This window comes from Chiloscyllium plagiosum, chromosome 30, assembly GCF_004010195.1.
Source record: "Chiloscyllium plagiosum isolate BGI_BamShark_2017 chromosome 30, ASM401019v2, whole genome shotgun sequence".
Classification (NCBI taxonomy): domain Eukaryota; kingdom Metazoa; phylum Chordata; class Chondrichthyes; order Orectolobiformes; family Hemiscylliidae; genus Chiloscyllium; species Chiloscyllium plagiosum.
The window spans coordinates 23,220,192-23,235,218 of record NC_057739.1 but is presented as its reverse complement, the minus strand read 5'-3'; the positions used below and the strand labels follow the sequence as shown (position 1 = coordinate 23,235,218).

Here is a 15,027-nt window from a genome sequence, read left to right as displayed (position 1 = left end):
TTGTTTACAAAAAACTAATACATGTTTCTCTGGTGTTATGCATGTGTTGTAAATATGTGATAAAATACCCTGGATATTTACCTTTTTCTGATGGTAAATCTTTGGAATTTACAGTACTTTGGAATCGGGCCATCAAATTAGTATTTTAATGATTTCATTAGAACACGTAGCCTTTGTTAATGGCATTAATACTTTTGCAATTTTTTTTAAGGAATGTTGCTTGAGATTCCACATAACCACTTAACCGAACTGCTGAAATCACCAGAAGAGTTAAATGAGAAGATTAAAACTGCAGCTTCAGCACTTGAAGATGACTGAAAATATTGTTAGAAATTTAGTAAATCCTGTAATTATTTAGATATTACAATCACAGTCTCAATTTCTATGCTTTATTTTGAATGATGAATAATTTGAGAGATTAGCAAATAACAGAATTATGGCATATAAACTGATTGAATAGTGAAGAGCTTTCAACTGTCTGCATTTCTAGTGCGAGAAGTTGTTTTTAAACTGCAAAGTATTTTTCTTTATCTACAGTGATGCCATGGATTTCCATAGTATGCAGTACCAGTAAAGTGACCTCATAGGTTTGTTTTCCCCATAAACAAACATTTTACTATTTAATGATCAGAGGCAGAGTGACTATATTGCTTCTGAAAGACAATTGGTATAATTTTTGTTTATAAATTAATAATATAACAACATTTACAAAATAATGGAATCTTTTAATCTAATGTATTGGAATTACAAGAAAGCTATACAGAAAACAAGAGTACTTAACTTCATGGCTGCACCTTTGATTGGGCATCATACTCCATTTTCTCAAAAAGATTAATCCCTATACAGTAAGATAAAATGTACATTAAAAGAAAATCCAAGGGATTCTTATCCTTTGAAACAGTTCTTCAACTTTTGCTTTCAAATTGGGTATAGAGATATTATTACGTTCTAATCAGTCAAAAATTACCAGAAGCATGAAATTTGACTGACACTTCAGTGATCCTAGATTTTTAAAAATGTAATACAGGAGACATTTTAAATTTAAATTTATTGTTACCACATGCATAATGTGGTTAACACCAGGTATTTGTATAAAAGGTAGGTGGATCAATGCTAGTTCGTGGAAAGTTGAGTAAGGGAAGCTGGAAAGTATACTTTCTCGAGGCTGATATTGTTCCAGTCTTGGGGGGTATTTCATCTTTATTTTTCTTTGCTTCGGGTGTTTCTAGCCCACGTAGTCCTTGCAAGTAAGAACACGGTAGCAATTAAAGTCCAGATTGTTTCAAGTGTTCTAGATTATTTCATATCATTCATTTAATCTTTGGAGTGTCATTGACTGCTTCTTGGTGTAAAGTGGGAAGAGGAGGAGACAGCTTGTCCATGTCAAATTCTAATAATGTTCTAAATAAACAATGACACAGTTTCTTAATGCAGGTTATATACTTGGTATATGGAGAATAACTAATTATACTGTTAATTGAATGTGTTATTCTGAAACTGAATATCAAATGAGGAATTAACATTTTTAAAGTAGTTCCTTATCACTTTTCTTGTAATAGACCGGAAATATCAATACGGTAGACTATCGATCCAATAGCTCAACTGACAGATAGAAAAAGTTATTTATGTTCAAGTTAAATTCATTGTGTTTTTGAGTGCAATATTTCCCTTTGACTGAAGTGACCAAATCAACTAGCTGTGGATTTGTTTGCTTTTCTTGGTTGTAAAATAATTTAAACTGACTGAATTTAAAAATAATGTTGAGCATTGAAATATAGGCTGTGAAAAAATCCAATCACAAATTATAAAATACAGAATTCATCTGAAAATTTTGACCTGCTTTTGAAATTATATTCCAGCTGTGAAAATGAGTATCAATTTAGTGTTTCAAAATATTGGATGAGTTAAATTCCACTATTTAGAGATAAGTGATTAATTTTGCTTTATGAAAATATAAATCCAGCTTTTAAAAGGTTAATTCTAGTTCAAAAAGTGGTATTTTGGAAATAAAAAAAATCCAAAATGCTGGAGAAACTCAATAGATCTGGTAGCATCAATGGAGAGAGGAAGAGTTAACATTTTGAGTCCAATATGACTTCTTTAGAACTCTCCTTCACTCTTCAGAGATACTGCCAGATCTGAGAGTTATTCTGTTTTTATTTCAGATTTCTAGTCTCCATTGTATTTTGCTTTCATTTTGGAAACTCTTGTTAGCTTAAATTGGGACATTTAGGCAATAATGCAATAAACTAATGGTGGCGGTTAAATTAATACATGACAAAGTTTTGAAGAGTAATAATATTAACATAATTGCTCATGTAGTTGAAACATTTTCTCCTTATAAATGAGTTACATTTGTTATTTTGCATTGAAGTGGATTGTGGTTGTTCATACTGTACATTTCAGATAATTGTAAATCAGTGCAAACTGTATTAAATAGATATAAAATATACTGAAAGTGAATGTGTTTATGAGTTATGTTGTCATTGTGGTCTCCCAGCACGCTTTGTTTCTATGTCTGAAAGACAATCTGTTTTAGAACTAGATCAGGACTTTGTTTTTGTGAGAACAAAATCCACTTGTTAAACTGAGAGGAGAAAAACTGAGTTAATGTTTTGAGTCCAGTCACCCTTTGTCAGAATGGAACACGTCAGTGTTTTACTCTCCAATCATCTTGGACCTCACAATGATACAAAAATATCAGCCAGGGCCCCTGTAATTTCTTCTCTAGTCTCCTGCAGAGTTCTTGGATATATCTGGTCAGGACGAGGAGATTTAGCTACCTTCATACATTTTAATAGATTCACCGCCTCCTCTACTGTGATATGGACTGTCCCCAAGATATAACCACTAACTTCTCCAGTCTTCATGTCTTTCTCCACGATAAACACACAGAGACCCTCTTGAGGAGTGCTATTAACTCTCAAGTGTATTAAAGGAAAAAGAACAACTAAAGATTTGGATTCACCCTAATCTTCTAAGCCAAGGCTATCTCATGCCCCTTTTCTTGCCCTCCCAATTCCTTCCTTACTCTCTATATACCTCCAGGGATTCCCTTGATCCCAGTGACTGTACCTGACCCATACCTCCTTTATTCTGGTCAAAGCCTCGAGATCTCTTGTAATCCAGGGTTCCCTATTCCTGTCAATCTTGCCTTCACACTCAGGTAGATCTTGAACTCTGGCTATCTCACTTCTAAAGGCTTCCGACTTGCCAGAGGTCCCTTTGCCCACAAACAAACTACTCCAATTAACCCCTGTAAGTTCCTGTCTAATTCCATCAAAATTTGCCTTGCCCCAATTTAGACCTTGAACCAATGGACCAATTTTGTCCCTCTCCAAAACTAATTTTAAAATTAATAGAACTATGGTCACTGGTCCAAAAATGCTCCCCCATTATTCTATATATTTGCTTCCACAGTACTGTACTTTATAATTTAAAAATATGGACGAGTGAACATTCTAATCACAATGGGTGATTAGGTACACAGACTTTCACAAAGTGACCTTTCCAATGGTACTTTTTAACTATACTCCAGAATTAATAAGTAACGCATTGCAAAATATCTCAAGTTTGAATGGAATTTTGTTTGAACAAAAAAATGGCTGGACACATTCAGTAAAGATATAAAATGTATTTTGAAAAATAGAGAACAGATTGAAGTCCATACATTCTAAAATGTACAGTAAGGCAGGCTTGTTTCACAATTTAAAATCTACATCACATTCTTTTCATAAAAACACAACAAAGCAATTTAAAAAGAATCAATCATAAGGCCAAGGCAGTACCTTGAAACATTTCAGTACCAAGAAAGAAACAATATACAAACAGCACAATACAATAATCACACAGCCTGCAGCAGATCAGACGCTGACCTCAATTATTTACAAAATTGATTTTACACACTACAATTATTGCTGAACTGAGGGAATGTACAAAAGGTTTCTTCTATAAAATGAAATGTTCCAACATTTCTGATGTTCTACATTATTTTAAAATCATTAATTATTACAATCTAAAACAAAACTTTGAACTGTTCACTCTTTTTAAATCCACAACATTTCACCTGTACTGTTCCAAAAGCTACAGTTTCTTGCAAGTACTCATGGGTTACATCTAACATTATTTTATGCAGAAACAATTCTGCACCTCTGTGCAAAAAAGCCATTTCCAAACAAAAATAACATTCCAAAATAAATCAGCAATTCAACCTGCAAGTTGACAGGTTAAGAAATTATTTTCAACAGCTTCAAAACGATGTTAAAGAGTCAAACTTTTCAGGAATAGAGCAAACCTCTTCACTGGAAGATCTCATTGCAGCTATATCAACCAAATTAGTTATTTCCAATTATTGGAGCTTCAGAAGGTTGGATCTGTTTGAAGAAAAGTAATTTACTGTTGAGATAACTTCATAAAAACTCTGAAATTAAAAATATGAAGTAGCAATTTATACAATACTATTAATAATTTTGCAAACATTCAGAACTTGAACAAATGTATTCAGCACATTAATAAAATTTAGTTTATTTGACTGATTTGTTGCCATGCAAAACAAGGCATTTTAAAAGAGAGCAGACTTAACATAAATCTCCAAAAACAACAGCATCAGTAAAATCCTATTTAGGATTGTAATATTAAACTTTGACATAATTCCGCCTAGCTTGGACAAATCTGAACAAGAGATTTACGCAAAGGTTCCTCTGAAGATGATCCTACAGTTAAATACATGGATGCGCACCATTTTTGCTCTGAGGGCAAGCGATCCTTGGATAGTATTATTTTCATATTCTTATAAAGATTCACACACATTGACAGAAAAAGGAGAGTAACTTGAAACTGTTAACATGATTAATTCTCAATGTTAAAAACTACTTTGCTTCTTTGCATCAAACAGAGATAATTATCTATTGGAATACAACTAGTCTTCAACATAGGTAATAAAATGCTTTTAATATTTTAAAAAATTTTGTTTAAAATGCAGTTCTTTCAGGCTTCCTGCAAATTCCCTTGCACAAAATACTTCACATTGACTTTAGTCACAAGTGCAAGGAATCACAACAGGAAAATGGCTGAAGTCTATGAAACTGACCAAAAAAAAAATCATCTGGGTTGGAACAACTCTTTAGTTTGGGAATGTTGGAAACTTGGTAGTATCTTTTTGAATTGCATTACTCCACTGAGCTAGAATTCACAGCTTACTGCTCCACACTGGATTTAACATATTTCTTCAGTAAATTTGGGCCATTGCGCAAATCAGTCAGCGACTTGTGATGAGGCTGAAATAACTTTTGAATTACAAAGCATCACAAGTGGCTGGCTGATTATCAACACTCTAGCTTTATGAAATATCTCATGTGGAATCTCAATTTTCATGAAGTTTCTATATTTGCATATTAAGTAGACTTTTTAAACTTGCCAGACTTACAGCCATAATAGTTATTAATAACTGCTAATCAGTCTCTCTTTCCCAGGTTTGGAGATGCCGGTATTGGACTGGGGTGTACAAAGTTAAAAATCACACATCACCAGGTTAGAGTCCAACAGGTTTAATTGGAAGCACTACCTTCCTGAGCGCTGCTCCTTCATCAGATGTTTGTCACAACCACCTGATGAAGGAGCAGCACTCCGAAAGCTCGTGCTTCCAATGAAACCTGTTGGGCTGTTTCTTTCCCAGAGGTATTTAAAAATGTAGAGTCTTGTTTCTTGAGGCACAGATGAATTAAAATAAAATAAAAATGCATGATTTTCCCTTTGTTTCTTTTTTCTCCTCCTACATGTAATATTACGTGAGTTCACTCTCTGTTATAACACCAGACAAACTTGCTCCCGCTAATTTAAACCAGCAACACAGAAAAGGTTTACCCTGTGCAGTAATCTGTGAAAATTCCAGAGGCAAAGAACTATTCCAAAAGTCACTATTTAAAGTAAAGATTAACAACTTTTTTAAAAAATCTAACAGACAATATTAACTATTTACAACTCATTTATTTAAACCTTTTACCTTGCCCTCTACAATACTGATCCGATAAAGCCCCCAATTAAGATTTACAGAAAAATTCAAATTACAAAACTAGCCAGCTATCGAATCTTCTCTTTGTATCTTCCTAGGTAGATTTGCTCGCCAGGTCGGTGTTGATGTTTCCCTCTGTGCAAACTCCTTCTCCAGACAGGAACCTCTGTGTTCTGACAAACAGCCTACATCTGTTGATCTTTTTGCCTCAACTGTTCAATGTTTTCCGGTTTTATACCCCAAAACATTGGATCATTCCATTGGTTTTAATATTGTCAAAATACCAAATTCAAACTTGATTAGAGTTTGGTATCTTGGAGCATAATTTAAACTGATTGGCCAAATTTGAATTTATTTTTGTCGCATAGCAACCCAGGTAGTGCTTGCTGTTCTGACCAAGCATTACATTGTTACCTTGTTCCGGACTCTGTCTCTTTAAGTCCTTGCTAGCTTTCAACTCTCAAAGGTATAGTACCCCTTACACCTTCATAACAACTCCAATTCACTATTTATTTCAAATTCCTTAAAATTTCATTTGACAGAGATACAATTTCTGTGCCTTTGTTTGCCAAGATTCCAGATGCCTCACTGCCCTCACTTGATAATTATTAATTCTTAAGTCTAGCAACTCTGTGGGAAAACATAACTTTCGCTGAAAACTGAAGGAAAACATCTTAACGGACAAGGTACATTGCAAGATGTCCTGCTCCTGTACGTTGTGAACCAATGAAATAAAGAAACAGCACCAATCAATTAAGGCATTACCAGATATAAAAAGTTATTAAAACACCAAGTCAGGAAACCATCAGACAATTGGAAGTGAAATAATTTCAACCCAGAACCTTAAGATCAGCGTGAATCAGGTATTTGCATGCAGTCACACAAGCGATTACACACATCACCAACCTTCACTTTGCTTTTGAAAGCCTTTAAGATCAAAAACCATGTAATGATTCATCTGCAAATGCTCCGATTAAGGACAAGAGTGGAGAGAGAAAAAGAAAAAGGAGTAAAACACTGAATTAAATAAGCTTGAAAAGTAAGATTAGAATTTTAGACACAAAAGTGTATTGATTAATACAGGGAAGTGCAACTGGAGGGGAATTCATGCAAAAAAAATGTTGAAATGCAAATTTGTAAATGGTCATTGTAAGTACTAGACTAGTTTCCAATGTCAAACTTTCAAAACATTTAAAAACCGATTTATACTCAATAAAACATTTAAATAATTTCACATTTTTAACTTGAAAACTCCCTGGTTTAAATTTATAATGTGCTTTTAGAAAGTGAAGTTTGCAATCAATTGCTTTTTGCACACAGGAAAGTACATTCGCATGTATAGCACGGTAGAAATGTGGGAGGCTAGTATAATTGCAACATTTAAAAAGGTATCTGAATGGGTATATAAATAGGAAGGGTTTGGAAGGATATGGGCCGGGTGCTGGCAGGTGGGACGAGATTGGGTTGGGATATCTGGTTGGCATGGACAGTTTAGACTGAAGAGTCTGTTTCTGTGCTGTACATGATTCTATAAGGAGGTTTAAAAATAAGGCTGCACGTGGTTCAAACACCACCTCTAGGTGGCACAAAGAACATGCATGTGCAAAGAAGAAGCTGATGTCAATCAGGAGTGACAGAAAGCAGTGGCCAGCTTCCAAGACAGTGATTTTTTTCCCCCTGCACTTCCTCTTTTACATTATTCATACTTCCGTTAAAACCCTCATCCCCAGTTGCTTTGAAATATCAGAAACAATTACCTCTGATTTGCCTATATTTTACCACATAATTTTATGTTGATTACCAGGGTATACCCGATACCTCACCCGCACAATGTCACTGAATTCACTTGCTAACTCCGAGAAAATCACCCCACTGTCCACAGTAATTCTTATAAATCATCCCAGAGTGGGGCTAAACCTTCATCTACCTCCAAAATGTATGACCAGCATCACTATTTCACCAACACTGCATAGTGCCTTGAAAGTGATATTTTTCTGAGCTGAATTCTGGAATTGATTCAACCCTGTTGAGGCCAGCTGATGCCTGCAAATACATGGGGAAAAGTGGCCATTTAGGCAAGAAGAATAATTACTCCATAAAAATAATCCATCTTAAAATCGGTTTACATTCTGTCCATCCCTGATAAAAGCTGCAAAATTCAATCTAGACAGAATACCTATATTGCAAAATTGAACCTAAATAAACTTCCAGTTCATTCGGTCTCATCCTTGTGTACTGTCACCTTTACGGTCTTCACTGTTCACATGGCACCTCTATCAGCTATAAAGGGAATGATGATCCTGCCTTATTGCCATCTCTGACAATGTGGCATACACCCTGTTCTGTACTGAAATACTGTGTAAGATAATGTGACTGACTACTGACGTGGCACTAGAAACTATACTTTAGCCACTGAATCAAACTGCCACTTAGCCAGCTACATATGTCGGAAGGCTTACTATTTATAGACTGATGTTGACATTTTTACAGAAGCAGAATATGCACATGTTGGAAATTTTGAATAAAATTAAAAACAAACTGCTGGAAATATTCAGGTCAGGCGATATAATAGGACAGAGAAAAATGATTTATTTTCAGATTGATGACATGGCATCAGAATGAGCATGGTTCAGTGAGCTCAGCTGAGGCCACCTTGGCATTTTGGTGTATCTGACTAGCCTGATCCCCAACAAGATTGAGGTATCAGCTTGAAACAAGATTATTTACATGATAAAACCTCTAGTTGGTCATCCAAGTGGCCTTTTCAGCTTACGCTTGTAATCAATTGCAGAGCTAAGTACCCCTCATGCAAAAGGAAAAGTAAGGCAGTACATCTTCACAGCACTCTTACTTTTTTGACTGCATTCTACATGTTCTCAGAGTCTGAGCACCGAATATCTTAAAATTATAAACAGAATATTCACAAGGGAAGAGAGGAGGAAAGATGTCATTTCTAAGTGAGCCAGTGGTACTGCATATCAGCTGTCTGGATCTGAAACCACTGTTATTCATTTAATCAGGAAAAATGCATCAGTAGATATCTGGCCTAATAACTGGCCATATCTTCTGACACACAGTTACATTGCTATTTAGGTAAAAGCCCACAGACCCTTCTTTCAGCATCAGTATTACCTACATATCACATGAAGTAGTCAGTTTTCTCCTTTAAAAACTACGGAAACTATAGATTAGAGACAGTACATTTAAAAACTAGGTGAAAGTGAACAGATCAGAGAGATAGGACAAAAGTCAATAGATTGGTTGATCATGCATGTTTACATCTTAAGCATGTAGAGTTAATGTACCCTCCTTGGACACTGTGAATACATGGCGGTATAGAACAGACTCAGTAATTTAGTTCATCCTCCTTATTGGTTTGTTTATCACAGAAATAAATTGAGACCTAAGATTTGAGCATATTAATCACTACAACTCTAGGGGCTGCTTTAACTTCTTTCAAATTTATAGATGTTAACCAATGAAACTTGCATCAGCTGAAATTCTAAGTTGAGATGGTTTGGTGGGGAGGACTAAGCTCAGGTCACATAGCAAGTCTGTATTAAATGTATTGAGGCATAAATACCTGTCCATGTTCTGCATTACATCCTTTTCCTAGACTACAAATCTTCAGAGATAAATTATAATTGTTTATTATTTCTGGTTAAAAACATTTCAAAGAATGGAAATGATTATAGTCAATGGAACAAGAAGAAGAATAAGGGTGAATTTAGTTCTTGCTACTGTTGTGAAGCGAGCTCCTAGTAAATTGGCAGGTGTTATATCATCACACAATGTTCTTTTCAATTCACTTCACTCCCTATTATCTATTACTTTTGAAACAATCATGACTTTAAGCAAAATGAGTGTTAAGCTCAGAGTAAGATTCACTGACAATTTTCTAAGTGGTTGTTTCACACTTCTAGTCGAGACCAGAGGCAGGTTCTAATCTATAGGCAACTTTATTATTCTGTTAATCAGTCAGTCTCACTAATGACAAGTGCATTACATAAACTGAAAGGACCCTGTATACACACACAGGCATCAGGCAAAATTAAACGACCACTATTAACAGACATAGGAAATCTGCACTATGGAAAGTGACATCTATACATAGTCAACGTAATGAATCTATGTTTCCACTGGCCAATGCATAGGATCTGCATCAACTGTATTACCTCGAAACAACAATGATTGGAAAAGAACTACTGATTAAAAGACTGAATTGTAAATTCAAATCATTATTGTTACAAATAAACAGGCCATTGAACCTATTGAGTCTGCTGACATTTTTTTTCTCCAAATGGGAGACCCTAATCCAATTCAGTTCTTCTGTTTGTTCTGCTAATCATCAATATCACTCTTTTCCAAACAATTAAAGTTGAACAAATTTGCTTTTAAGTACTGGCTTTTGTTATGATTCCACATACTGGAATGTTCTCTTTCTCTAATCATTTTTTTTCTGGGATTATCTTAAATTTGTGGTGCTCCTCGGGAAAGGCTTGTCATAATTGTAAATAAATCAAATCAATCCCAATTCACAACTTAATCCTGAAAACGCCTGATAGATCATTTCTTAACCTCTGAAGTATCTCTTCATAACCGTAAGCCTGCATCACTGACAACATCTGATTGAATCAACTTTGGACTTTTTAATTCTTTATATATATTATTCCTCTAGATGGGTGTCCACATTTCTACAAAACATCACAAATTAGTACTTAAAGCTACCTTAAATTTGAAAATGCAGCAAAGAGGATATTTAAATCAGAAAAGAAAAACAGAACCAGGAGAGATAACTTTAGTAATTATAGTGCTAGCAATTTCCATTATCACAAATCAAATTGCTTTAAACATTTTAACCATCTTCAATCACAGATTATTTGATTGCCTCACTCACCTCCAGATTTCCTCTAGCTTTCTTCAGAACGTCATGAGTTAATGACACTTTAAAAGGAATAGAAGACTTCAATTAAAAATAAGCCACAGATATATTTAAATTTATATTTAATACATGGCTGACAATCTTAAAAGACACTGAGCAGGTTAGCAGCACAGCAGGTGACACATTAATTTCCAATATGTGAATAGATATTGCATATTTCTGTGCACCATTCTTAATATGCAGTCTGCTAAGAAAATACAGTCATGAATATTGCAAGGTACAGTAAATTCATATACAAATTTAGACAAATCCACAATTAGAATTGTAAATTAAATCACCAAATCCTGTACTAGCTCAGATCCATCTCAAAAACTCAACTAAGACTGTCCAGTTCTCAATCCTAAAGGCACAAGTGATTCCTGGAGATACTTGATAATCTCGCTGCTCATGCTGCCAGCCGCTTTATATAAAAAATGCAATTTTGTTCTTGATTTTTCAACTCATCAGTTTATGGAACTGCATGAAATGGAGTTAACTCACAGATAAGTAGAGTTATCATGCCATCTAAGTAGTAATACATGACTACAAGTGAGCTGCTAGGTTACTCATTTTACCACTTGACAAGATACAGCTCATAGCTACAGGTATGTAGTATTGCATACATTTGTGAATCTAAGGATACATAATCCTAGTAATTTCTCTGGCAGTGGAATCTAAAACAGAGCAACAATCTGAAAGCATGAATTAAGATAGTTAAAAAATATCAGTTGAGATGATACATGGAGAAAAAATAAAATGTTCGAAATAAAAAAGGGCTCTATGGGGTATCTAATGACAGCATAACCTTAATCACTAACCCCATATGTAAACAGCATGGGTTTCTTAGGCAAGGTGGCAAACTTGGTGCTCCCGTGTGGGAAATTATTCACAACCAATTTTTTTTTTTTTTACAACCAATACAAGATGTTTCAATATTTATTCAGCAAAAATATTAGCAATTGAAAAAGGAGATGTTAAGCAAAGACAATTAAAGTAAATGTGATGCTTCGAAAACAGTTTGATCAAGAAGCAGAACCAAATGATGATGACTGATATGGTTACATACATTGATTAATGATGACCTTTTCCATTCCCTCCTTTAGTTGGTTAGTCGTACGAAGACGCTTAACTGTGCCATGCAAAAGTTTCTCCTGATCAGTCAATTTCTTGCGTAGCCGGTAAATTTCATCAGTCACAGTTTTTCCCTATAGGGCAAAGAAAAAAAGATGTGCTGATGTCTATGTTCAGTTCACGTATCTTCATTAGTTAGTTATCAAAGTGTGGCCTATAGAAGAATCTCTAATATCTGGCATTTGATTATCAGAATTTTGGATCATCCGGCAAGATCGCAAGGTCCCGATGCTCGGCTAAACTATGTCATCCGGCATTCGATTAACCAAATGAAATACTGCCCACCTGTGATGTTTGGATAATCAAGGTTCCTCAGTACAGTGCAACAGAAGTTTAGAGAAGTTAACTGTGCGTATTCACCATCTCTCCCAAACAGGTAAGTCATTGTGCTAAGGTTGAATCTGATTGGATCCTTTCCTTGCATGAATATGGAGCATATTTTTCAACTATTCAATTAATCAGGGAGAACATTGTGCTAGAAGATATGAAGCACATTAATCTGTACAAAACCTTTCAGCTTAAATTGTGGAATTTTTCCCCTTAGTGTAGGGAAACATCAAGTAATCCAAAAGGAATTTGGATATATTAACTATGGTAAAAGCACATGGATACAGACTAGTTGAAAATGGTTTTTCAAAAAGCTACCTCAGGCAACTGTCTGAATGCCTTCCGTTTACGTTGTCTAATTCTATGAAAATGGTAAATTCTATTGTTCCCTGCACTGTGGAGTTGCGTTCAGCTTGCTAAGTATCAATAAGGGATTAAAACTTGCTTTCTTCTTGTTCCACACGGCTTTGTACCAAATAATTCATCTGCCAAATAATCAGACACTTGGACAAAAAGCCCAAAAGGTGCTTTCAGAACTGGACTTCAATTACATTGCCAATGAACCGTGATTCCGAATTTTAGATTTGAAATTCAATATACAGACCCTTTCTGTTCTGCATGTTTCCACGATTCTGTATTACAGCACCAAGACAGAATAACCCTCTTTCATGAAAAGTATTTGTTTTCAGGCTGGACACTAGAAGGAATTAGAAAAGAAATTGCTGTAGCCCAATAAATTCAATCTTTGTACCTGTGTACGATGACTGGAGCTGGCAGAAGAGATCGGTAAAGATACCCTCCAGAAGCGTTTTACCAAGTGTCCTGCTTCCTCAAGCATTTGTTCCAAAGTCTTTATGGTTGAGGATAAGTCCTTTAAGCAAAGCTCATTTAGTTCCTGGAGCAGCAAAAAAAAAAAAAGACAAGTTAGACTCAACTTTACTAAAAAAAACTTTAAGCAGCACAATAACAAAAAAGATAAACATCTCGTTTCTGGTGTTGAAACAGCATGTTCCAGTATAACAAAAAAGGTATTTATTATCACTTAGGCGCCCAATAATTCAACCTGTGACCAATTTCATTTCATATCAAGTTAATTCTACATGCTGACGGGTAGAAAAATTGCTAACAAAACTGGGCTTTTTAATATGAAGCACCAAGATTTAAATATATCCTGGATTCAGACGTAGACTCCACATACCCACTTATGCTTCCAGGATTAAGAACTGGATTGAGTCTCAGATGAGGTTTTAAGATGGACCTGAACTAGGAAAGTTTTTGCTGGTTTAATTTGCAAATCAAATTGTGGATTTGTTCAAATTTACATGTGAATCTGCTATGCTTTGGAATATTTATGATTATATGTTCTTAACTGACTGCATATTAAGAATGTAATGTACAAATCTACAATGGTCCGCTCAGATTTGGATATTAATATCACCCTGCTGTGTTGCTAACATGCCCAGTCTTTTTTTTTTAAAAACCAAAAAACTGTGAGCACCACTTTCAAATAGATCTCTCTGCAACTCAACTATACTGCTGTAGTAAAGCAGCAGGCAGAAGTCAAGGTCAGTCTCCAAGCATGACCCCTAACTTCCTACACCTTGGGGCATTTTAATTCTACTCTTTGTTCCCAACCATGACCTTTGTATTTGGCCTGTTATTGTTCCAGTGAAGCTCAATCTAAGCTGGAGAGCCAGCACTTAAAATCTCCAAACCATCCTGTTAGTCCTTCATTTTCATTCTTCCTATCATTTCCCCTTTCAGTTTTAAAACTTTTCCAAGTTCTGGTGAAAAGTCACAGATGTGAGATGTAAATGTTCTCTCTCTCTCTCTACACTGGTGTTGTCACACCTGCTGAAACTACTGCCCTTTCTTCCATATAAACCAGAGTATGTAAGTAAATAAAATGATTTGAACTGTGGAAGATGCTGAAAGAAATTTAAGGAAGAATATAGTAACTTTGTACTGTTTCAAAATGTTTCTGGTACTCAAATAAAAAAAATGACATTGATGAAAATAATGGAAGTTTATATTGTGGAAAAGAAAACATCCATATCACTGCCAAATGAACCTGCATGTTAAGGTGAAGAGAATCCTAAACCTGGACTCTTTGTGCTTCAGATTTCCAAAGCCTTTCTTTGTTTACAAAATAGTTTACGCCTCTACTCTTTCTATCAAGGTACATAACCTTTATAGCGGAGGTTGAGGTGGTTTCAATTTTGTTTTAAAACTGTCATTAAGTGATCTTGTCTGTACCTAAATATTCTATCAAGTGAGATGCCTAAATAAACATAGTGGGGATCATGCTTCACTCTTTTACCATCCAGGTTCAGCTGCCTTTTAGAACTGGCATTATGAAGGTGAAATGTGCTAGAGATTTTTCAAAAGTGTGCTCAGTTCTGGCACCATGTCTCGCAGTAACGGTCAGTTTTGCAATATTGTTGCTTAGTGGAGCTTTCAAATCAGGGAAATGCCAAGCCTAAATTCTAAAATCTACATAGTTAAAATCCTGGGACAGGGTTCAGGGTAGGTAATTTATGAGAATTAAATCTAGCAGGGACTCTGGTTCTACCACAGTTGGCTTGAAATGTATATAAAACATAAGTTTGTACTGTTAAATTACTAAACATTTCTGAAA

General features: G+C 35.1%; 2 protein-coding genes across 11 annotated transcripts in view; one reads left to right on the top strand and one right to left on the bottom strand.

Annotated features, from left to right (window-relative positions):
• LOC122564810 overlaps positions 1-2,463 on the top strand; it is a 45,157-nt gene extending 42,694 nt beyond the window's left edge. For all 6 annotated transcript variants that reach the window (XM_043720091.1, XM_043720090.1, XM_043720089.1 and 3 more), the window contains one exon: positions 212-2,463. In XM_043720091.1, coding sequence (XP_043576026.1) covers positions 212-318 — 107 coding nt within the window. In that variant the 3' untranslated portion in view covers positions 319-2,463. The remainder of the gene's footprint in view (positions 1-211) is intronic.
• Positions 2,464-3,619: 1,156 nt separating this feature from the next.
• LOC122564809 (myomegalin-like) overlaps positions 3,620-15,027 on the bottom strand; it is a 137,756-nt gene continuing 126,348 nt past the window's right edge. For 4 of the 5 annotated variants that reach the window (XM_043720086.1, XM_043720085.1, XM_043720082.1 and 1 more), the window contains 5 exons: positions 13,141-13,284; positions 11,998-12,136; positions 10,908-10,954; positions 6,917-6,968; positions 3,620-4,373 (listed from right to left, as the gene is read on the bottom strand). In XM_043720086.1, coding sequence (XP_043576021.1) covers positions 4,360-4,373; positions 6,917-6,968; positions 10,908-10,954; positions 11,998-12,136; positions 13,141-13,284 — 396 coding nt within the window. In that variant the 3' untranslated portion in view covers positions 3,620-4,359. The remainder of the gene's footprint in view (positions 4,374-6,916; positions 6,969-10,907; positions 10,955-11,997; positions 12,137-13,140; positions 13,285-15,027) is intronic. The other variant, XM_043720083.1, reaches the window with a different exon arrangement.